Raw genomic sequence first — 24,681 nt, forward strand, 5'->3', positions numbered from 1 at the left:
TGAAGAATTCTGTTTCCAAGTTTCTGAGGATTTTTGAGTTAGGCAGCCTTTGAAGGACATCACATTTATTTCTTAAACACACCTGAGCAAACTTGCACTTAAATCTCTTCCTCACTGTTGTTCTCTTAACTTTGGGAAGCAGCTTGACTCTCAGAAAATTGCCTAAGTTAGTTCCATATCAGAGGTCTACCTCAAGTTGCCTCTGTCTCCCAAGGCAACTAAGATCAAACTTTAAAAAAAAAAAAAAATTGTTTTGTTTACTTTATGTAGGTATATGTTTCCATTTGCCATATCTAGCCCTACTAACATAAACCTGTTTCTTTTCTTTTGCCACAGACTGAAGGTTTCTCTGAAGCTTAATCTTCAAGATGAAGTTCTTCCTAGCGGTTTTCTTTTTCGTGTTGTTCTCCTTATGGGTTGAAGAAGTCTATTCCAAAGAGAAGTCTTCAAAGAAAGGAAAAGGGAAAAAGAAACAATATCTGTGTCCATCGTAGGTTCCTTGTTTCTTTTATACTTCTGTATGATGGTGATCCTGCCATATTTTTAACAGTGGAAGTTACATGACAATTGAAGTAGAAGGTGATGCTTTCTGCCGAGAGAATGGGGTTTGGGGTGGGAATGGGAGGAATAGGGTTTGACCAGAATCATAGCTAAGTTCTGTCAATGAGTGTGTTTCTTCTGCAGCAGGTCCTCTGTTTTAATGAAAGGAAAAACCTGAGCCATAGTAAATCGGTTCTTTCTTTGTGGGGGATTCCAACGCGGTGTCTTGCTATTTATGGGGACAGTAATGTAGTCCCATAGTGCTATGCTGTCTAGCATTGTGTTGCAGGTATACTGAGAAAAGCAAAGATGCAAAACTATCGTGCTGAAATTCAGTTTCTGGTTAGCTTAGTTCTGTAAGAGAAGGCTTGTCCTATGCATATTCTTACTGCATGTTGGATAGAACTAAGGTTTTCAGCATCTTCCATCAATGATTTACAGTACTATAACTTTTATGGAGGTGGATTGATTGTTGCTACAAAGCATGCCCTTACGGAATAATCTCTCTGTAAAAATACAGAAATTATTTATAAAATACAGAAAAAGACAGAAATTATTCAGGCCAGCTGAATAGAGGACGTATTTGGGGCACCTATGATTACTTGATGTTAAAAATACTCCCTCTTTCTAATGCCTACCACGTTTTAGGTTGTGATCCATAGGACAATACAGAAGTTTTATTTGTGAGGGCTTCTTTTGTCATTTGCTTGGCCAGCTTTGCTCATCTTTTTAGTGTTATGGTGTAAATATCCGAGGAAAAGATCGATGGAATATAATAAGTTGCCAATAAGCATAGAAAAGCACTATGCCTGAAATGATAAAATTGTTTACACAAATTAAAAAACCTGTAAAATGAGATGTATCTTTGGATTTGAATACCTTAAGATACAAGTCTCAAATGTGATCCATGACTCATCTGAAATGACCCCTACTCATTTTATCCCCTTAGTGAAGGGGATAGTGAAGCTGAGCTCTGTATGGAGCTTTTGGTCTGAGCTACTGTGAGGATTTGTAGCAAGGAGAGAAATGTCATAGATCCCAGGACAGGTGTAAGCACTGAAGTCCTCAGAAAGTGAGTTACACAGCTGGGAACTGAATCTAGATCTTCCATGGTCTCATCGAAGCAGCCAGCATTTCCCCTCATTCTTGGCTTGGTCTTAATTAGAATTCAAAACGTTGATGTCATTTTATCTTGATAAGTGGGTGGATTTTTTGTTTGTTTGTTTTTCTCTTAAGCACAGTATTTCTTGGTACCCTGTTGTTTTTGATACCAGTTGACGTTACAGCCATTAAATACAACGTCATTTGTCACCAATATACTTGAAAAGCATTGAATAAATGCTATAGTTTTTGAAATGACACTTCTACATTCCAGCCAGTTGAAGCTTTCTGCGAAAATACTAGCGGAATCCAGTATTTGTCTGATGTATCGTGTGTGCAGTGCTGCTAGCTAAAATTGATTGCCGTAGCACTAAGCACTATCAGATTTTCTGAATAACGAGCAAGTTGTCTATATCTTACTTGGCTGAAGTTCACAGCTTGAGAGACAACCACTTGTAATAGCAGGGCTGCAGGACTGCTGGTTTTGTGGCTGGCACCTAGAAGATCTCTCATGTGAAAGAGCAATGAGAGTCAGTTCTGTCTTGCAGCGAAATTACCTAATGCTCTCTTAACTCAGACTACTGATGGCAAACTTTCAATCATCAGCATGTTTTTTTATAATCTTTCACGAAACTTCTTTACTTGGTGACAATCTGCGTTATAAGAAACGCTTCGTACTCTTAATAATTTTTTTCCTGTGAAAAAAAAGTAGGGAATCTTTCCTCCAAAACAAAACAAACCAAACCACAACGCAGTGGAGTGGGAATTAAGTGACACCATAAGGGTTGACCAAGAATAGTCTCAAAGGAAGTGACTGAATGAAAAATTTACTAGTAAACCACAAAATAAATCTTTTAGAAGAATGCGTTGTATCTTTTCTAAAGAAAATAGATAGGATTTTACATCATTTATAAAATTGAATGGTACAAATTCCTAGTGAAAACATACATTTATAAGTTAAAATCTTAATCTACCTTTAATTTGCAGTTGTTACTGGTGTAATAAAATTTAAAGCTTAATTGTAACAAATTACTGCCTTTTGTTTCCCTACAACATGTGAAAAGCTAAATTTTACCTCCTCAAGAGAGCAAAAAAACACACTAGTAATTATATATGGAACAGTCTTCTCTTTAGAAACTTTATAATGAAATTCAAATGTATGCAAATAATTTTCCAGGAAAGATTTATGCTGAATCTGATGTTACTGCTTGAGTTCCTTAGTTTGATGTTAAGAAACGGATGGCTATAAGACTGGTTTGGGACTTTAGCATGAATTTGTTTGTATAAAAACTGAGCATACTTGAACTTTTCCTTTTATGGCTCTCCAGAATACAAGCCTTTCACCAAATGCGCCCCTCTGGCATGAAATTAACTACTATTAGAATAAGCTGAAAACAAGCTGATTAGAAACTCCATAAAAAGTTCATTATTGTCTCATAAACAGGTATTTGCTTCCTTCAATTAGGAGAATTCTATTTTGTATCTTAGAGCAAAACCTCTTACTTGTGATTATTCATAGCACTGTACTTCTCAGTACATTATGTGATAGGGGCTTGATTGACCATCTTATTTTCAGTTATTCCTGAAACTGTTTTTCCCAGCTTTTTTATCGAGGGGTTTCATGAAGGTGATGCTTAATCACTTGGTCTTTATTTTGATTTAATGCTTGCTCAGAACAGATGTAAGATTTCACGTCCTACATTTAGATCATTTTCCTTCTTACCTCAGGCTTTCCAAATGAAACTTAGAGTAATTATGCTTGTGTCTGATTCCTGAATGTTCGTTGATTAACAAAGAAATTGATATATTAGTCCTAAAGTCCTATAATAGGGAGCTTTGTAGCATAAATCTGGGAAGCTGGTTTCCACAGATGCATAGTGTAATAAAATATAAAGCTTTAGTGCAACAAAACTCTTGCCTTTTGTCTCCATGGAAAATATATAAAAAAAAAAAAAAAGAAACAGGTCCACCTCTTCAAGAAAAAAATTTTGTGGATTACAGTTTTCTGTTTATAAAGCTATTTTGAAATTCACTGCACTGAATACAGATGATTTCAATAGAGCTACAGATGGATTTAGTCACTTGATATCTTTTGCGTGATCGTAGACAACCCATCAGCTGTATTACTTCCGTTAGTTACTTCTTATTAATTTCTTCATAATTCCTCATAATACCACTTTCTGGTAAACATGTTGGATACTTAGCTGTGACTTTTTCTAAGAGCACTGCTGAAAAATGTTTTTCCTTTTGTTACTTCGTAATAAATACTTCAGTTCTTTTATGATGTTCAAGCTGCTGCTGTTATCCCCACGATTGTTAGCAGCCCAGAAGGTCTCTCCTCAAAACTACTTGCAAGATCTCTAGACAAATGAAATTATAAGGAAAGGGAAGTTTGCTTATGACAGTGTTATAGAAGGCATAGAGATGTAAGAGTGTCAAATAGCGGCTAACAAAATCAGTTACGACTGTGCTTATAATCACAACTCTCCCTGTTAATTATAGTTCTAGTATGACTCAGCTGTTCACTTGCACAATGTTCATTTCTGGAGATCCCACAGCGTCTCTTATGTTACGGCAATGCTAAGAGTAGAGCCTCAAATCACTGAATCTCATCCTTTTGTCTCGATATCAAGACTCTGCTTTTAAAATAGCATCCCTCCTCACCTTTATGCATTTTTCCATATGGAGATTTAAATACAGTATGATATCTATAGAGACTTTTTTACCCACGAAGCAGGAGTAAAAATCATATTTTGGCTTGTATTCAATAAAGCGTATCAGCTACTTCAGAAACTGTGAAATGGCCCTCTAAGCCCTCCAGAAAACATGGCTTGTGCCATCTGCCAGGGCAGAAGCTTAGAAAGGTCACAGATGCCAAGGTTCAATAAACAGCTTCTTTTAAAAAATAACAACAAAAGACAGTGGAACTAGGGAAAAAAGCCTTTGATGTGTTTAAAACAGAGAGTTGTATAAAAGTCTGTCCTAAAATTTCTCTTGGTTAACTGTCAGCTTCTGACATGCTCTTCCCATAAAGACTAAAGTAGAAGTTCAAAGTATATCTTGTATCTTGGATCCTCTCCACCTTCCCATGGACAAGGACTTTTTAAAATTCTCTCAAATGTTTGGGTATACATGGCCTCTCTATTTGTAGTATGTGATCCTCCCCAAAATGTCAATGGTGGGAAACTGGGATCATCTCTGTCTCCATTCCCATCTCATAGAAGACGCTGTTGATAGTTTGTGAACATTTTCGTTTGTAGGTATGATGGGAGGGTTGATACAGTTTGTGGGAGAAGATGGAATGAAGTTGAAAGAAAAGCCTGAATTTGGTCATGGAGGCAGTTACATCTCACAGTCATTCTGAAGATAAGTACGTTGCAGAGCCCAGGTCTGGTTCCTATAAAAATTCTTTTGCCCCATAGTAACAGCACTTGGTCAATGGTTTAATTATTCTGTAGCATGTAACTCTCATGGAAAGCCGTGATCCTGGACAGATAGGCCACATTCCAGGAGGTTTGGGAATTTGTTTTCAGAGTGGATAAACGTGCTGGGGAGTAAAAGATAAAGCTATATAAGCAAAACCTAAGTGCTCTTGTGAAACGGTAATTAAGCATGGTAGGCTGGTTCTCATTGAGTAATTCTCCCTCTCAGTGAGCAGCATTTACTCTATTCTAAACACTGTAGTGATGAGACACTACCATCGTGCGGTAAAGTTACAGACTTTGTATTTCATATACAACCTCCAGACTGAGAAAATACTTGGATCTGCAGGTTAAATTACACCCCCTTAAACCTAAGCGCAAGGAAAACCGTAGGACTAAATTCTGTTCTCAGCTCTACCAAATGGATGTTCGAAAGACAAATTATATAGAATGTGTCTATCTCCACTTACACCACCATACAAGGGGGTTAGATTTTACCAAGATCCATGTATAATCTCAGTACTTACCACATTTAGAAAAAAGACTGGGACAAGGAACTGACGTGGATAAATTATTTTTAAAATGTCTGTAGTTCTGCTTAAACATCTGGCTGCTAATCATGTTTCATGTCTGCATGCGATATCAGGACACAACAGGACGCCCACTATGCACGAGGGTTGCTTAGGTGGTGACTGCGGTAGGATGCAGAGATGCCTAAGCTAGGCACAGACAAGCTAACTGTAAGAAAGGGAAGCACGGTTAGCTGGCTGTGAGCAGTACTAGTCAGGCTGGAGGAAGTACCGTGCTATCCTGGTTCTACTGGTTTGGGGGCTATCATCATCTCTGTGGCGGGCAGATAAATCGGCTTGCTTTTCTCAAGCTTAGGGAATAATAAGGCGGCACTTCAGATTACCATACTCACACACTCCTTAAGGTGTCCAACCCTGGCGATGTTGAATATGAAACCAAAGCTGGCCTTAGAGATTTCTGATAGACAAGGACTTAAGTAATGACACTAACTGAGCTATTCACACCACCCAACTTCAGGAACGTTGCTTACGTGCCCACATTAGGAGACTATGCTCTTTGGTCTTTCTACAATAGGAGATGAAAGATGAGTTATTTCACCCCTACAATTCAGGGTTCACAATTTGGGGTGCCCAATCTGGGTTTCTGTTTCAAATTCCACTATGAAGGAACATTTTGCTTTGTTTACCAGGCTGCATTACCTCCAAATTTAGGTACTGAAGTTATGTACCTAATTTTAGGTGTTTAGCTATCAATCAACTGCGTTTGTGAGGGCACATGAACAGTTATTCAGAGTTCCATAGTTTTAATGTAATTTGAGTGATACCACTTTGCATTGGAGGCATCATAATTATTCTTCCTAGTAATAGAGATGTCACCCAGTACAGTTTGAAAATGTAGCTATTAAGCATACTAGAGATCATAGAGATCACTCAGAAGAGTTATATAGTATCTCGTTGATTTGTATTAACCTGGTTTTATGCTTTGAATTATTGCACTCAGAAAATCAAATGCCTGCAAATCGGAACACTGATAGTTTATATCAAGGAAATAGTCCTTAAAATATATGGTGAGATGACAGATATTGTGTTTCCTAAAACTTATTTTCTTCATTCTCAGATATACACTGCCATGTTACGTGACTAAAATGTCAGTTTCCATGACATAGATTAGATAAACTCTACTAAAATCTGTTGTTTCAGCATTATATAGGAAATTTTGCTGGAGATAACTGAACAGGGTGAGTTGGAATACATATTTTTATCTGTCAGACAGTAATCTAGAACTATGCAAAGGCAAAGCTTAATGCTAGATTATCCAAGCTATGCACTCTAAGCAAACACCGACAATAGAATAAGCATGCTACCTGACTGTCTGGACTGCACTGTGTTATAAGATGGTGTGTGAATATGTGCCTGTGACGTGCCTTTTTTTTTTTTTCTCCTGGCTGTCATGCCAGAAGTATGTTCATGTTCTCTTCTAAAATTAGAGGTTCTTCAGCATAATGGGATCTTAAGACTAGGGATCAGGGCAGTAGGTGAATTAATACAACAGCAAAGGTTCTCCTTCCCACTTAGGTAGAATATTGTTTATATTCTTTTCTCCAGTCATCCTCCTGTAGCACTGTGTGTGATAAGAACTCCTTGTAACTTTAGTGAGCTCTGAGAGACTAAATGTCATGATAACCCATAGAGATCTAATGTCTTCTGACACATTTGCTTAACACAAACGTAAGGAAGCTATGTACATTTCAAACCAAGTGTAATAAATGCTTCCTTTTGCCATGCATGTCTGCTTATCTAAACTTTTGGATTTTGGTTAGTGAATTATGAAAATAATTATATGTTGCCATCAATTGAAAATGCTAATCATATTCTTCAAAGGCAGTAATAAAATGTGTAGAGCTGCATTGGAAGAGCAGATGGATATCTTACTGCATATCCTGTGAAATACAGTATTTAAAGTCATGCTTTTGTTCATTAATGATGCCAGAAGTAACCTCCCAAAGACCGGAGAGAGGCCAGTCATATCACACAGAGATGTTATGCCAAAAGACTAACTGTACTTTGTTTTCCTTCTGGCTTTTGAGGACACCATTTGTAGAAGTGAGAACACTTTTGAGAATAATGTTTTTCTCTTTTTTTACAGAAAAAGAGAAAACATACTTTGGGTTTGGGTTTTTTGTGGTTTGGGGTTTTTTTTGGTTTTTTGTTTTTTTTTTTTTCCAGAACTGTTATTTAGGCAAAATTCTTGTTAAGGCAATTTCTAGCTTTACTACTGCTTGCTTTTAAATTCCCTTTGTAGCAACTGTGAGACTTCTCTTGCCTTACCCTTTGTTTGGTATTCACCATATCTTGATTAGAACTCATCAATTACTGTGAAGAATGCTGCTGCATTTCCTAATCCTTTCCAGCAGCTCCACATACATTCAGCACAAGCTGAAATAAATGTATTAAAATTACAATGCATGCTACAACTGGGGGAAATCGAAGGGAAATCTTAGGCTAGTTATCAGCATTTCACAAACGTGAACATTGTAGGTTGAATAAGAAAAAGTACTAAGTAACTTCTCAATCGGAGTGAGTGGTGTTATATGGGAATCAGACAGCCTTTAGCAAATTGAAAAGTACTGCTTCTTTTAGGAAGGGAGATCTCAGCTCAAATTCTTTTTCTCTTATGTAGTCTACACGTTTGCCTGTCATTAATTCATTCCTGAATGGCCAATTAAGCAGGGGTGGTAGTGGCTTTAGGTAAATATCTTAGTGGCATGAATAGTCCCAGCCTGTTTCTCCAAGCGCCTAACCAATCCCATTCACTGTTTCCTTAAGTCATTCTGCTCATCTGTCGCTCTGGAAGTGGCATAACCTCTTAACTCACCAAAAGCTACACATATGATTTATTGATTTGCAGGTGAAAGTTAGGCATTTTGATCAGCAAGGCTCTCTGAAGGAAAACCAGTCCTTGTGACGATGTTTAGTCGCATGAGTGCTATTCAGTGACAGTAGTTTAATGACAGCATGCTGTAAGAGGCCACAGTGAAAATATAACTGATACTCAGCAGAGCTTTTTTTCCAGTAGCTATTCCAACCACTTCATTCAAAGTCACCTTTAAAAAATAGCAATTACTGACTCTATGCTGCTTCTTCCAACTCAAAACAGCCAATGCGGTTGTATTTCACTTTGTTCTTATATAAATGAGGATAAATGTGTGTGCATTACACGTGTATAAGTTCAAAACACTACCCAGCAACTTACGGAAGATGTGATCATGATGTTCTTTACCAGAAAGCAGCGCTGCCACCTGTTCTTCATCCCATCACTGTCTTCCCAGTGCAGTAAATCTCCTTTGCCTAATTTATGGTTGACCTTTGAACAAACAGCCTGAACAGGTATTTGTATTAACGTACTTCTGCAGTGCAACTCAGATCTCACAAAACTACTGCCTTATTCCTCTTACTTGAAGAGACAAATAAACCTGCCAGCTGTATTTGGCTTTCTTTTGCTGTTTGATGCTCACTCATTTAATTTCTCAGACTTTTTTCCTCTTTTCCTCATTGCATTTTATGAGCATCTGTATTTAATTTATGTGTCCATGTTATCCCATGCGTGGTTCAGATTACCATCATCACTATTTAATGAACTTCTTCGTATAATCCATAGCAGAAATCTAAAAAGAAAATAAGATTGAAGTTTGTTCATTAGTTGTTGTTTGGTTTTGCTTTGATATTTCGTTAATACCAGGTATATATGATTTTGAAAGAAATCCTTTTCCTTGTGTTAAGGAGACCCTCATTTTAGAAATATAATTTCTGTAGACATCTGCTGTAGATGTTTTAGATGTTAAGATGTGCATCTTGCAAGGAAGCCATGCTGTATCAGGTAGAATACAATGTACAGAGTGTTTGCCACCTTCTAAATAGTTAAATGAACATTCTTTTCTGTCTTGTTCCTGCTACAAAATGGAAAATAATCTTAACATTTAACTTTATTTTTTCCTATTGTCCAATTAGTGGTAACTGCAAAAAAAAAGCATACAAAGCTGGTTTATGATATTTCTGTAGCAACCTGCTCATTGCTAAAGGTCATCACTGAAAACTGAACGCAAATCTCAAAGTGACAGAAATAAATTACTTCTTTTGCATAATGATCCAAATCCAAATCAAATATGAAAAGCCATAAACACAACCCTGGGAGAATTGTTTGAAAGTGAATTTATCAATTATTCAAAGGGGCTAGAACACCTGTTGCTATTTAATTGCTTAATAGTAAATTAGCAGAGGTTTATTGTACACAGAATAAGGAGATACTAGTGGAAGTTAACATATGTTCCTAAAAGTAAAAATTTCCTTGTTTTGTTAGTGGACCATTTATCTCTGGATAAGTGCTGATAGAACAAGTAGTTCACCTGTGTGGTTGTTAAATGTGGCAGCAGTTTTAGTGCGTTTGCAAGAGGTGGGTGGGGAATTATATACTGCAGCCACTTAAAGCTGCTCCACATTTTTTTCTCTTCCTGTGTGTTATAATTTAACCTATACTCATGGATACATACTTTTTGGTAGCTACATCTTTGGGCAGCCTTCAGAATCCATATAATCCTGCTAGCAACTGGTGAGTAGTCTGAAATTTCAAGGAGAATTGGGTGGTGGTTTGCTCTCTTAGCTGAGTTGGTGTACTTTTCTCCTTCATGTATAATGTCAAACAAATACACGCAAATGGTTAAACAGATATGCAGCTTTAGGTTTCAGAAATATCCTGAATACAATAGGGAAAACAGAAATCTGATTGTTTTGTTTCTGAAGGATAAAATGCTCAAAGGTTATCAAGGAGACTATGATAGAATAAAATGCAGTTGCGTTATCATAAATGGTTGACATGTTTTTAATACTAGGGAATTCCTTCATAGTTTTATTTATAAACATTTTAGCTGTTAAATGTTAACTGAGGAGATTAAATCTCATTGTGAAGGCATAGTAAGTGCTACCCAGTCAGCAGATCTTGTTCAATTGCTCCTGTTGTTTCCCTTATGGTTTGAGTTAATTTTAAAGAGCTTTCATAAAAGCTCTGTAAGGGCTAGGATCTGGTCTCATCTCCAGTTTTCAATCAAATAGTGATATCATGCCATCGTGACAGTTACTAATTAATTAATTATTTTCCCAGTAGTTATTAAGGAAGATGCTGAACAGGAGCTACTATAATGGGAAATCTTAAAATCAGGAGGTCTGATACATTCATACAACTTTTTTTTTTTTTTTGAACTGGCCAAAAGCCGTTTGGAGAGTTAATATTTTTTTCAATAAATGTTTGAATAATGCAGAAGTCACAGAGGACATGAAGGAAACTGAAGGATGAGAAGAAAACTAGCAGTGAACCGAGACGTTATAAAGAATAACCCATAGGTCCGTCAAGCTGACATTGATATGGGAAAGAATAACAAAAAAAAGAAATTAACCAGGGTAAAGGAGGCAACAGTAGCTGATGCTGATTATGGAAAACATTTAGGAAATAAACTGGATCATTTTCTAAAATATGTTCATACATTTGTTTGCTAGAGATGATAGTGTTGATGCATATGACATGCCTCTGTAGGGCGTTTGTCTTATTTTTAAATGGCATCTTGATTACTAAATTATAATGACAGAAAGTCAGCAGAGGAGTCTTCGTAAAATGGATGGAAAAGTGATTACAAGACAGGATTCAAAATTGGAAAACATCGCTGGACAGGTTCTACAGACAGCATATAAATTCATTTACATGACATTATCAGCCTGCTAAGTGCGTAAAGTACATGGGGTGGGGACCGATGCACCCTTATTGCTTGTTATTACAGTCAATTTCCTGTTACTCGTATAGCTACATTTACCTGTCACAGGTTCTTTTTAATTTTAGCCCTGGTTTTAATTTAACACCCAACACAATAACAGCAAGGTAAATGGAGATGTTTAAATTCCCCCTGTCAAACCAGAGGAGAGTCCAAGGCCTCGTTTTCCATTAACAAAGCTTTTATTAGCACTTGACAAGGAGATTATGCAATGGCTCCAGCTCTGGGTGGAATAGCTGGCGCTGGCCTGCGAGAGCAGGAGACTGCCAAAAGCCTCTGCATGGTTTGGCACCTACGAAGTGCCTGTCAACTTACTTATGTTCCTAATCTGACAGTCACTAAAAATAGTTCAGGTGGCTGCTTTCTACTAAAGAAGAAATTATGTCCCTCTGGATATTTGTTTTAGGAGGGAAGGGAACAATTAGTGAATCGCGGTTTGTTTATTTTCTCAGATTTACAGTTAAGAGTATATAGGAGAGCTTTGACTTTTGTTTCTTGAAAAATAGTGAAGCACCACAAAGAAAGGAATACAGTATGGAACCTGAAAACAGTGAACATATTTTGCTTACAAAATGATATTTGTGGCATGACTTTAAAATGACTTAAATTTAAGCACACAGTTGTTTCTGTCTTAATAGTAACTAATGCACTTTTTTTTACAGCCAGCAATCAGCTGAAGACCTTGCAAGAGTACCAGTTAATTCTACCAGCAATATCTTGAATAGGCTATTGCTCAGTTATGATCCCAGGATAAGGCCTAATTTCAAAGGTTTGTCAGATATTTCAGCCTTTTTTTTTAATCTTCGGAATTTAACTTTTTCTCTTTTCACACAAACAAAATTTATGTAGAGATAATATTCACAACCTAAATTTCTGTTTTGTTTTTTTTTTAAATGGCAGTTTCCCTAGATAATGTGGAACTGCAGAACATATTTACCCTTTTGAGCTGAAAGGTGATATGTTAGGATTTCATGATCATAATAGTATGTGATGCTTTAATATTATTATTATTTTATGATTTTTTTAAGCAGAATTAGATTTTATAGAATAAGTTTTTTCAATGTCTTTTTATCTCTACCTTTTAATTAGACTTCAGTAGTATCTCCTCTTTACAGTATTTTAAAACACCAAAATTCTCTATAGAGATCCTTTAGGATGACTTTATAAAACTTGGGATCAGCAGTATCACTATTTGGAAACCATCCAGTTATTAAACCCTTTAAAGGCATGTTAGTAATACAGCTTACACACTTTGGGATTTCAAATAGGCAATGAATTTAAACACGTTCTCTGACTTTAAAACATCTCCCTGGTAGTCAAATGTTGTAGGAATCGTCCATGTAGGCAAATCTGATTTCTTTACAGAAAAGGTTGGAATACATATTCTCTGCAGAACCTCTAAGAACTCATACAGCTGTAAGTTACGCTTTCTAGGAATTAGATTATTTGCCTGCTGGAAAAAGACATAGACAGTTTTATTACATTACAGACACTGCAGTTTACATAAGTCAGTTCTTTCTTTTTTAAAACTTATATTTAATTATGTGTACATTAGGAGACATTTTAACATGCATATCAATAGTATGATAAATTTGGAAATCTATAATCTTTACTGTGCTTTTGAAGAGACCATTTTCAGATGTTCTGTTTAACTAAGTTTTATAAATGTTTTAAACTGAGTTCTCAGCAAGTGACCTGCTTTTTTCTTATTCTCTGTATAATCTTATTTATATGTTTTCAGCACTGAGCCTTGTCACAAAGAATAAATGTCCAGCCTCTGTTCTACCTGTTCTTCAGCATGATAAATCACAAAGCATGTTGCAGATTTCTTTATATTTTTGATAACCCCGCTGGCAGTCTGGTAAGAATCAAGATGGAAGGAAAAGGGAGGACACGCAATGTTAACTCACAGGGAGGCTGAAGAAAAAGAACATTTTCTGACAAGTAGTTTGCCCATGTTAAAACGTTCCTCACACATGAGTGATTTTCTTGGACGGCACTTCCTATTCAAATCTGGAAGAGATAGTACACTCTTGGCTACTAGTGGTGTGGTGGGTGCTCTGTCGCATGCGTCAGGCGCTAAACAAAGTATGACGCTTATTGCATAACCAAAAGCACCACGTTTAACTGGTCTGATTTTTTTTTAAAAAAAAACAACAAAGTGGTTTAACTGAAAAAAGTGAAATTTTATCTTAGTGATCTTCTGGTGAACCAAGAGAACGAGTTTGAATTTATGTATTAAATTTACACTGAAATATTGTATGCAGACAAGCAAACTATTAGATGAGGCATGTATTACTTTGTATTTGCTTACTTTGTCAAAATAGTCTTTATATATTGTTATATCTCTTACTGCTGAAAACTGGAAGAATCCCACTGAATTAAGTACTTTTAACAGTGTAAAGGAGATCAGATACATGCATCTAGTGTACATACTGACACTCTCAACATATAGGTGCTAAATAAAACCAGTGGACCATAATTAGTTCTCACAACCATCAGGCCACTTCTCCCTGCTTCATGATGACTCTCTGTTAATACCAGATTAAATGACTGCCAATCAGTTCCTGCAGCTTGACAGAGGGCAGATGTAGCAGCTGTCACACCATCCCTCTTCAACTACAGGAATCCTGGCTGTGGAAAAGAGGCAAAAATCCAGTCCATCTTAATATCTTCACAGCTGCTGGCTTCTAGAAATTTTTCTTGGCAGATTGGTAACCATTGTAAAATGGAGTGGCTTTCTCTTGCACCAAGGCTAGGTAGCTGTAAAAGCTGCATGCAACAATTTTTCTCTGCCTGTATTCATACTTTACAGGTATGTACTTGACTTGCACAAAGAACTATCCTCTTAGAGTATAAGTAAATGTGTCATCATAAATCATAAACAGGTAATCTGGGATGGCAGATCATCATTATGACCTTGACAGTTAAAAGTGTCTGCCGCTGAATGTGAATTGCCTCTATCCATTACACTGCGTGCAAAAGTGATACTGGATTGTGCATTCTGTCATAACAGAAAATCATGGAATTTGAAAATTATTTAAATTTATGATCTGTGAAATGCTTTAAGCTTAGCACTCTGGACTAAGGATTTTTTTCTCTGTTTTCTTATCACTGTGTTGAAAAGAGGTTTTGCGATTTCCATTGACTTTCAATGGAAATAGATTAAACCACAGATTTTGAAAACTTGAAGTTATGCTAACTTGAAAAGATGAAGTTGTATGACCCTATAAAAACAAATTTCACATTGTGATACTGGTATAAAGGAACTTTAATGAAGGATAACATAGCTTTACTGGATTGTGCAGTTCACTAGAAACCTTTTTCTTTTTTTTTTTAAAGGAATTCCAGTCGATGTTGCAGTCAACATCTTCATTAACAGCTTTGGGTCAATTCAAGAGACAACTATGGTAAGACTGAAATGAAATTAATATATCACACATGGAGATTTTCTTATTAAATTAAATTTCAGGCTGAGGATTATGAACTGTAAAGCAGAAATAATTGTTATGATTGTAGACACTGAGAATTGAGTTAATGGGGTTAGTGATAGACTGACTGTGCTTTATGTCATAAACCTATTAATCTGTTTCACTCTATATTGTTCACACATTGTCATAGCTTTTAGAATCTGATGTACATGAAAGGAAATCCATGGTTTCTAAGATGCAAGAAATACACTTATTTCCACAAGTTATTAAGTTCAGGGGAATTAAGTAATCTTCCTGAGAGTTAATATATATGTTGGTTGGTGTATTACTAAAGAAAATACTAGGACTGTATATGAGAGAAAAAGAACATACATGCAGAAGGCTGAAGCATACAGGTTCTCTGTTTTATGTAGTTCTGAGGATAGGAGTAAATCGTGGAGGAATAGAAGGAGAAGGAGTAAAGGAGTTGATCAGCACTAACCATACTCTTACTTCTGTTTATTTGCTGTGTGAGAGAGATAAACTGAGGAGTGAAGTGTCTAAAAATGTGTTTCCAATTCAGTCAGAAAATTTCAACATGTCAATAACAGCATGAAATAAACCTCATTACAACCTTGACTTTTTTGTTTCTATAGGAAATAATACCAATTTCAAAATAAAAAGTCATTTCAGCAAAGCCATTCCAAATATTTTTGGACTTGAAGATCTTTTTGCAATGGTATTTCCAATAAATATTGTCAAAAATATTGCAAAAAAAATGACATTTAATTGTTGAAGATGTTCTGACCTGATCGGGGTTTTCTTTTCTGTAAAAAAGAGGGGAGCACACCATGTCTTGCCAGTATGCAGGAAGCCACAGCCAGGGCATGCACTCAGCGAGGGAGTTCTGGGGCGCTCCCTGAGCATCCCATTTAGAAATATCTTTGGTGATGGGCTGCATCCAAAGCACTGAGGCAGTTCCCAAAACCAGGCTGCTCTTTTCAATGCTGTGACTAAGGCAGCGTTCCTACTTATAATGACAAAGAAACGATAAACCATAATACGGCTAATAAATAATAAAACACCTTTTGGTGTCAGTGGAAGTAAGTACCCACTTAAAATTCAGGACCAGCTTATGCAATACCCTAATGCCTTTTCAGTAGGACTGCAGAGCCTCTCAAAGTTAAACATGTGTGATAGCTGAAACAGCTTTTGAACAGCTTGGCGAGAAATTTCTGTTTCCTTAACTAGGAGTGAATAAAGATTTAGATTTGATTGCAAATGATAGTAAGTCAACTAATAGCATTAGTGGGAAGTGATATTAAAGCAAAGAATGTAAGTATGCCGAAGATACCTTGAGATTTATTTGCTGAAAACAGAAAGGGGACTGAAGTTTAAAGAGGGGCAGGGAGGAAGAGCAGGAAAGTAGGAGTGAGATAAGTGTCTAAGATGGCAGGTATATTAGTCCAGATGGTCCTTTCAAGTTTTGGAAATTTATTGCGTGCTTTAAAAAGTGACTTTTACAGAGGCTTTTTTACAATTCACGTAGATCCAAATAGTAACAAAACATGAATGTAAAGGTTGTGCTTCCCCCCCAAAAAATTAAGTATGCTCTCTACAGCAGTGCATGTATACCTGTCTGTGAATTCCTGATACGGTCACTCACAAATTTACTAGGATGTTCTGTAAGATAAGTCATGCTTTCCTCCATATTTCAGAACTTCAGACACCATCCTTACTTTAATTTATGCTTTTATTTAGATTTCTACATCCAGCTGATCACCATGATAGCTAAGCATGTGTATGTGAAGTCTGGATTACTTCGTGGTTGCCTTAATGTATCACAGGAAGCACTGACAAAAGAAATGGTCAATCTGTATATCTTCCATATATCACTTGGGAAACTCTTCCTGCTGCAGTGGGCATTGGGTCCTGTGGATGTTCAGGAACCACTGCTCTCTTGGGGATAGCGTTGTACATGTCTTCAGGTGGTCTGAATAATGCACCAGAAACAGTAGAAGCAAGTCCCTTAGACTAGGAAAAAACTTGTACCTCCAGAATGACAGGAAAAGTGTTTCCTGGAGCTGAGGCACCAACTCTGTGAAGGACCAGAGGGGCCTCTTGCATTCAGAAAGGAGAGACATTTGTAGGCAGTAACAGAACAGCTGAAAAAGGTTCCTCAGTGTTGGAGAAGAGAGTGGCTGTCCACATCTCTACTGTCTCAGGTGTTGGTGTGAATCGCAAGGAATATTGATTTCTTGACTGTCTCTAAAGTTACCAGAAGCTATTAAACTGGTTGGAGTGATATCATTAGTGATACCAAAATCTGTGAAATAATATATTTCTAAGTATTTCAGTCGATGAAGTATCATGATGATTCTTGGCTCTGTAGCCACTTCTGGCTGTAATAGCTGAATTCATAGGTTTTTGCAAAATCTATGTGGGTGTAAAGTGTCCTGGTTTAGCCATGCTAAAGGGACAATTCCTTCTTTTGGATGATGGAAGGGTGGGGAAAAATAACCATGGGTGCCAGGTGATTGGAAGTGAGGTGGTGGTAGAAGGCTCAACAAACAAATGTGTAAAGTGCCAGTGAGTAAAGGCCAGTCAGCATGCTGATCTCCTTTTGTTCAGAAGGATGTTAAAAGAGATGCAGAAGGAAATATCTTCAAAAAGATGTCCTGTATCGCGCTCTTAGACCCCTCTCTGAAATAGCCAACTCTGGGCTTAATGTCTGGAACTGCTAACTAGTCAACGGGCTCCCACAGTGTCCCTTGCCTTGACATCATGGTGGCTGGTTCTGATAGTTCCGCACATATTTCAGGAATCCCACAAAATTATTTTCAATTATTTTTTGCTTGCTGTCCTTCTGGTCCCATGACGATTGCATTCTTAGCTATGCAGTTGGCTCATCCTCAAAAACAGGGCAGAGATTACCTCCCACAGAGCTAGAGTCTACCCAGTTTTAAGAGAGAAGGGAATTTCTTTATAGAAAAGCATCGACAGGTTTGAAGTAGTATTGGTTTGAAGCAAGATAGGACCCACAGTGTGGATCCTATGCCCAGAAGCCTCTATTGCTTTAATCAAGCCCTTATGAAGTAACTGAAGGGCAAATGTTCACTCTGTGTCTAGAAAGGGTAGTGTTCATGTTATGTTGTTGAATACTCAAGAGAATTGTGGCATTTTCACACACATATCAAACCAGTTACCTGGAAAAACTAAACAAAAAAATGAGTTAACTACAGAGTGAATAAGAATTTGTACAGCTGAAATGGAGAAGAGCTTATACCAGAGCTGCTACCTTCCAGTAAGTTCCCTTTATCTCGAATCCTGTAACTTGTTTCCTTCTAGCTCATGAGACTTCCTTGTCTAGCATCCCCATGCTAACTCTGCTTCTGATTTTGCAGATGTTTTTTTAGACTGCAGATTTGTGGGATAATATGGTGATTATGTCACATTTAGAAACTGTTATAGACTGAGTGACCAGTCAAGGATTCCTGGGGATAGATCTGTTCTGGTATAAATACCCATAGGGCTATAATATTTCAGCTGTGCTGATGATCTAACCCTCTGTCTATAGAATCTCTATTTAAGGTTTGTACTTGCAGTGTAACCTTTCGTCACTGACTCAAATGGCAAAACACTACTTCCTCCTTCTCCTTTACTTTAAAACATTGCAGAATGGTCTTTTTAATATCTATGTATAAAATGAAAATTTGATTTCCTTATTTTTATCTTAAACATGCCATTTTCTACTTTATTAACAGACAGTGCTATTATGCTTCCGTTCTTTGTACGAGTGCAGTTCATGTAGGAAAAGCCTTTCATGATCTTCTGTGTGTTCCAGTTTGCAGAAAGAGATGTATTGGCTATGCCTCGTTTCTGGCCTGAGGAGTTTTTCTGGCCACATGCCCACTGTTTAGTAGGTTGCATTTGAAATATTTCCTAGAATGCCTCCCCTTTCAACCTCCCTGAAAACAACTTGCCTTCTGTTGGAGTTTTGTGGGAAAACAAAGCCCTCCTCTGATTCTTTTTACCTACCAGGTCCTCTTAGCTCTAATGCTGATGAATATCTCTTCTACCCCCCTTAGTTTCAGGCTTTTTAATTGCTGTTTGACTCTCCTTTATTATAAAATGCCAATCATTCTGCAGTATTCAAAGAATGTTTGTAAAACGTATAGGAGGAAGACTGTATGCTTCATGTAGACCACTTCTTCAGCCCCTGTTGAACCTAATTGTAGTGCACATACTGAATCTTAAAATTCATTGCCCAAATTTGGGAGAACTGGTTGCAGACTTCTTTCAAAATAGATTTATACCAGATCATAGTATATACTGCTGCCAGATGCTATAACAATTCATATTCTTCTAAAAAGAAGCCCTTCTGCACATCATCGTCTGGCTAGCCACAGTTGTGTATCCTGATATCTCTCTGCTTCTTTGCAACATTTTCTGTATTGCCTCAAGTATGTTGGTGGCCTTCCTCTCCAAGTTTCTAGTCATGTAGGTAGGTCTGAACCTACCCATTTTAGGTTAATGGGATTTTTCTTCCATTGCCTTAAATGGGAACAGAATCAAGTTCTTAAAATGTCACAACATCCCGTTGTTTGGTATATTTAAATCCATTTGTGACAGAGCAAGGAAGGAAATAAAATAGCATCCACCTGATCTTACTTCCAATTCTTATTTTGCTGGTGCATTCTGCTTTTCAGTGATGTAAACATCATCTTCTGAATGGGTAAGCTGAAGGCAAGCATTGGACACTGCTTATCATTTGCCTGTGGCTTTGAGAAGGCATTTTATTTTGTTAAATTTAGGGGAATGCACTTGTTTATGGGGAAATTAATTTTGGTGTAATGAATAGTGTAATGCTTGTGAGCATGAACAGTATGGAGTACTTATCTCATATGGTTTAAAGTAATTGTTTTCACTGAGACAAGAAGTGCATGTGGAATGGGAACTTCAGCAAGAAGCAAGTAAAGTGAATTTTCAATTATATACATATAATAGAAAAGATGCTTTCTGAGATAATGACCTAAATTCCATCCTGTTCCAAAGCTTCTCTACGAGACCCTTACAGTACAAAGTCACTTCATTTCAACTATAATATTTTCTTCTTTACTTTGACAAGATAATATAGGTCTTTGTATAAATAAGAGTCAGACTACATACATTTTTTCAGAAATGGACTGCCAACAATTAACGTATCTCTCAGAACTGTGCATATTAGTAAATATTGCCTCAGTTCTTTCTACTTAGTTTTGATGTTTTGCTTTTCCTTACAACGCACTAAGGAAAAATATTACACAGTATAGCGTAATAAAGAAGTACCTGGGCTGATATACTGGTGGACTGGACATAGGAGAGTGGGCACCGTATTCCAGTTAACAGGGTAAATCAACAGAGTAAATTATTCTGCATGAGGTCTTAGCCAAGTAAACTCCTCCCTGTTGGAGTTAGCATGACTGTCTTAACATGGCACTTGCTTTGAACTGTAAATGTATACATTATAGTAAGTACAACAGAAGAGAACTCACATTGTATCAACAGAAAAATGTGTAAGAGAGCATTTATGTGTAAAATAAACAGCTTTATAAAATTAGTTTGTTATGCAGAATACACTGACAAACCAAAAATATGTTAAGAGCCTTCACTCACAGATTTCTAGCATTTTGCTGTAATTGTCAAGCAGTAGCAGTGTTTTCACTGCTCTAAAAGACACAGCCCTTCTCTCAGGATGCTTTGTACCTAATAAACAAATATGAAAAACCAAAACACACCATAGAGGACAACTAGGAGGACTAGAGATAGAAGTTAGCTTACATATAGAATTTTGGTTTATTTGTTGTTTTTTTTTTTTCACTTTATTTCAACAATACCTTTAGTCTTTTTCTGTTATGTGGTCTGCCTAGTTTACATATACATAAAAAAGAGGCACCAGCCTAAATGTAAACGTAAAAACCAAGAAGACTTAGAGGTAAGACTGAAAAATCGTAATTGACATACTGGGTCAGATTTTTCCTTTGGATGCACACAGCTTTCATGAAGGACAGAACGCGTGCGGGTATCGTTTTGTCCTGAGACACATGCTACTCCAATTCCCGAAGGCAAAATTAGGTTCTCATTGAGCATGGCTCTACTACTGTCCATCTTTGAGCAAGAGTCCTGCTGAATTCAGAGGGAAGTTTCCTCTGTGTAATGTCTTGATTTTGTCTCTTTGAGACGTACTGTTTCTGCTTTCACACATGCTACCTCAGTACTTGTGTTGCAAGCTGGCATCAGTTTTCCTCTGTTACCACAATAGTCCCAAATCAGTGTTACAAGGTCTGGGGCTGCATTCTGGGTGTGTAGTGTAAAATCTATTATCTGCCTGGTCTGTGCTCTGCTTTTATAATGTGATATTTTGCCATCAGTGTGCCACTTAACCAAATGCAGAATAAGCTGGAATTTACACTCGCAGGATATCCTGATAGAAGTGATATCGTGCCTGCTGCCTGCAGCAATTTAGTGTAGTCAAGCTATGGCCTCCCTGTGTCCTGCTGCATGCTTTTGTCTATGCCTAGGTAACAGAGGACTAATATCAAGGAGACATAAAAATGATCCTGGGGGGGAGAATTTCACCCTTTCTAAAAAAAATGTTACCGTATTCAAAACATGAGTGAGACATAATCTACCAATTTGTCATAAACTTAACAATGTCATTTGAAAACTGATTACTAGCTTTGTGACAGAAAAATCAGGGCATAAATTGCTTTTCTCTTCAGTCTGATAGAGTGGTTTTCTTTCTCCTTGGGTTTTTGGCTAGATTTTTGATTCATCTAATATTTATGCATTCTTCCTATCAGGATTATAGAGTCAACATCTTTCTAAGACAGAAGTGGAATGACCCCAGACTCAAACTGCCCAATGACTGGAGAGGTTCAGATACGCTGACAGTGGACCCAACAATGTTTAAATGTCTTTGGAAGCCGGACTTATTCTTTGCAAATGAAAAAAATGCTAACTTCCATGATGTCACACAAGAAAATATTCTCCTTTTTATATTTCGGGATGGCGATGTCCTAGTCAGCATGAGGTATTTTATTGATATATTTCTACTCTTTTTATAAATTACTTGATATGAGATATATGTGCTGTGTTAGACTTAGTAACATAATACAGTTTATGACTAATATTTAAATTTATATAACAGTTTGTAAACAATACTGCAATAAATTAAATGTGTGTAAAGAAATCAGATGACGATGTTTTAAAGAATGTCGGTTGATAGCACAGCAAGTACTAGAAATTTGAAGTGTATGTACGTTTGCATGTCATGTTAAGCTAACACATTAGGTAAACCAGTATTATTAGAAACAAGATTTAAACCATTTTGATAATTGCTTGGATTCCTGGAAGCATAATGAAATGGATAAGATATCTGAAATAAAGCCTTCAGCAAAACAATATCATTTGCACACCACTTGAATTTCTACATCAACTAAAGAAAATTATGATTACTTACTAATGATATAAGGAAAGGCAGAAATTACAAAGTTTGTGAATATAAATGTTTTGTAAAAGTACTGGGACATCATCCTGATTAAGTTCTATGCCTTACTGGATATAGATTTTTTTCAGATTTTTTTCAAATTGTTTAATTTCATTGCAATTAATGCATATTTTTTTTGTGGTTTGACTTGGTTTATCAAAGGTATACACCATGCCATAAAAATAATCCACTGAAAATAGTAAATTGGTTGATTGAAAAGGATCCCATAGTGAACTACAGATGTGGAGAGTTTATAGACACAATGATTTGTAGAGATCAGGCTCAATTTCCTAACAGTGAGTGAATTTTCTTCTGGTGTGAACTGGAACATATTACCCTGATAGAGGAAAAAATGATTACGTGAATATACCGCAACTTTACCATTAAGAGGGAACCACTTCTGAAATTATGGTCACATGAGCTATTTCTTCCTGGAGTAGAACTGGCTAGAAAAAAGAAAGAAAACAGGAGAGTCTGGATTCTTTTTTGCCCATTTGAAATCAGGATGAGAAAACTCAATTGCAAGACTTCTGCTGACAGTGATCGGAAAAGAAAATATATTGGGCAATCAAAGCATTTCATTTGGCTTACTCCGAAGGTCCTAGTTCTGATTTCAGTTGTTTATGTAGCAGGTTTTGAAGTCTGTAGAAATTAATATTTCAACATAGAAAATCACTTTCAGCTATGAAAGAAGCTTCCCATTTGAAATAGCAAATGTTAAGTGAAACATTGAAACTTTTTTCAAATATTTTTCCAGGTTGCAGCTATTCATAAATGAGCTTATTTCAGTCAGTAGGTTGGGTTAGCGAATAGTGAATATTGAGTGAATACTAATAGAAGTGTTTCTAATGGAAAAATTCTTGTCTGAAAACTTCCAAATAACAAAACCAAATTCAATAAAGTTTGAAATTAATGTCATCCTCTAAAAATATTCTGTTGATTTTAATAATACAGTATGTTCATAAATGATGTGTATGCAGGTAAGATTAATTTTTTGAGGCACTGTGGTTTGGTGACATGCTACTAAGATTTTCTTCTTTTTTAAATATATTATTGCTATGCCTTGTGTTTTTAGTTTACAGAGATACTATCACATACTAATGAAAGAATCTCCAGTTATCAAAATACATGAATGACAGAATGCATGTGAGAGAAAGCTCTTGCCTGCATAAATAGTTAAGAATTAGGAAACTGAATGTAGGATTAAACAGCTAGTGCTCACAGGAGGGGAAGTAAGCAGTAGAGTCCCACAGAAAAACCTCTTCTGGGTCCTGTGCTGTTCAACATAAATCATCTGGAAAACTGTGAATTGGCAGGCACTTTTAATGATGCCAAAATATTCAGGATAGTAAAGATAAGAGACAACAGTGAGAATTACAAATTAGTCTAATGACTAGGCAACAAAGTATGAAATTGAATGTAAGTAACTGAAAATGATGCACGTGGGAGAAAAATATTTTAACTTTACATAAAAACTGATTGGTTTTGGCGTGGTTATTACCAGCTAGGAGAAATGACCTTTGGGTCATAATGGCTAGTTCTCTGAAAATGTCAGCTAACAGCTGAGTACTGGTTGAAAAAGTGAATTGAATTCTAGGAAGTATTAGTGATTAAATAGAACGTCATGCCACTATACTTTGATGCTATCCTTGCATCTTGAATACAAGGTGCAGTTCTGGTCTTCCCACTGCAAGAAGGGAGGCAAGGATGTTCAAAATATGGAACAGCATCCTTTATAAAGAAGAGCTAAGCAAGGCAGAACTTTTCACACTGGAAAAAAACAATATAATTGAGGTGGTGGCATAGAGGTCTCTAAATCATGAATGGCACAGAGAGAATGGATGGACATTGATTTTTTCACCTTCTTTTCCAGTAAAAGAACTATGAGGCAGGCTCAAGATAGAGAAAAGGAGATGATTAGAGTGTGTGCAGCTTAGCTATGGCATTCCTTGCTGCAGGATGCTGGGCGTGTTTAAAGTTCACACAGATTCCAGAAAGCAACTGGAAGCAAAGCAGCTTCTTGGAGGGAAAAAAAAAAAAAATCTATCGATGTCCCTTAAATACTGAAGCATCACTTCTGGTTTAGGAACTCCTTGAGGTGCAACTTTTGGGAGGCTGATGGATATCTGGTGAAATGTCATTTCCTGATTGCTGTAGTCTCATATTCTTCTTCAGGAGTCTGCCGTTGGCCACTGCTGGAGACAGAACTCTGTTCTGTATGGACCTTTAGTTTGGTTATTCTTACGACCTATATGTATTTTGTCATGTATTAGTAGGTCTCTAATTTGTGAACTACTATATAGTTAAAACTGCCTGTAAAATTTTATTCTTGGA

The 24,681-nt window shown here is 36.7% G+C and overlaps 1 protein-coding gene across 1 annotated transcript in view; it reads left to right on the forward strand.

Annotated features, from left to right (window-relative positions):
- Positions 1-368: 368 nt before the first annotated feature.
- GLRB (glycine receptor beta) overlaps positions 369-24,681 on the forward strand; it is a gene marked incomplete at both ends in the record, with an annotated part of 47,034 nt that continues 22,721 nt past the window's right edge. The window contains 4 exons of the mRNA XM_082315254.1: positions 369-490; positions 12,072-12,178; positions 14,752-14,819; positions 21,662-21,891. Of these exons, the coding sequence (XP_082171380.1) occupies positions 369-490; positions 12,072-12,178; positions 14,752-14,819; positions 21,662-21,891 (527 nt within the window). The remainder of the gene's footprint in view (positions 491-12,071; positions 12,179-14,751; positions 14,820-21,661; positions 21,892-24,681) is intronic.

The sequence above is a fragment of the Platalea leucorodia genome, assembly GCF_965183815.1.
Source record: "Platalea leucorodia genome assembly, chromosome: 6".
In the NCBI taxonomy this organism is placed as follows: domain Eukaryota; kingdom Metazoa; phylum Chordata; class Aves; order Pelecaniformes; family Threskiornithidae; genus Platalea; species Platalea leucorodia.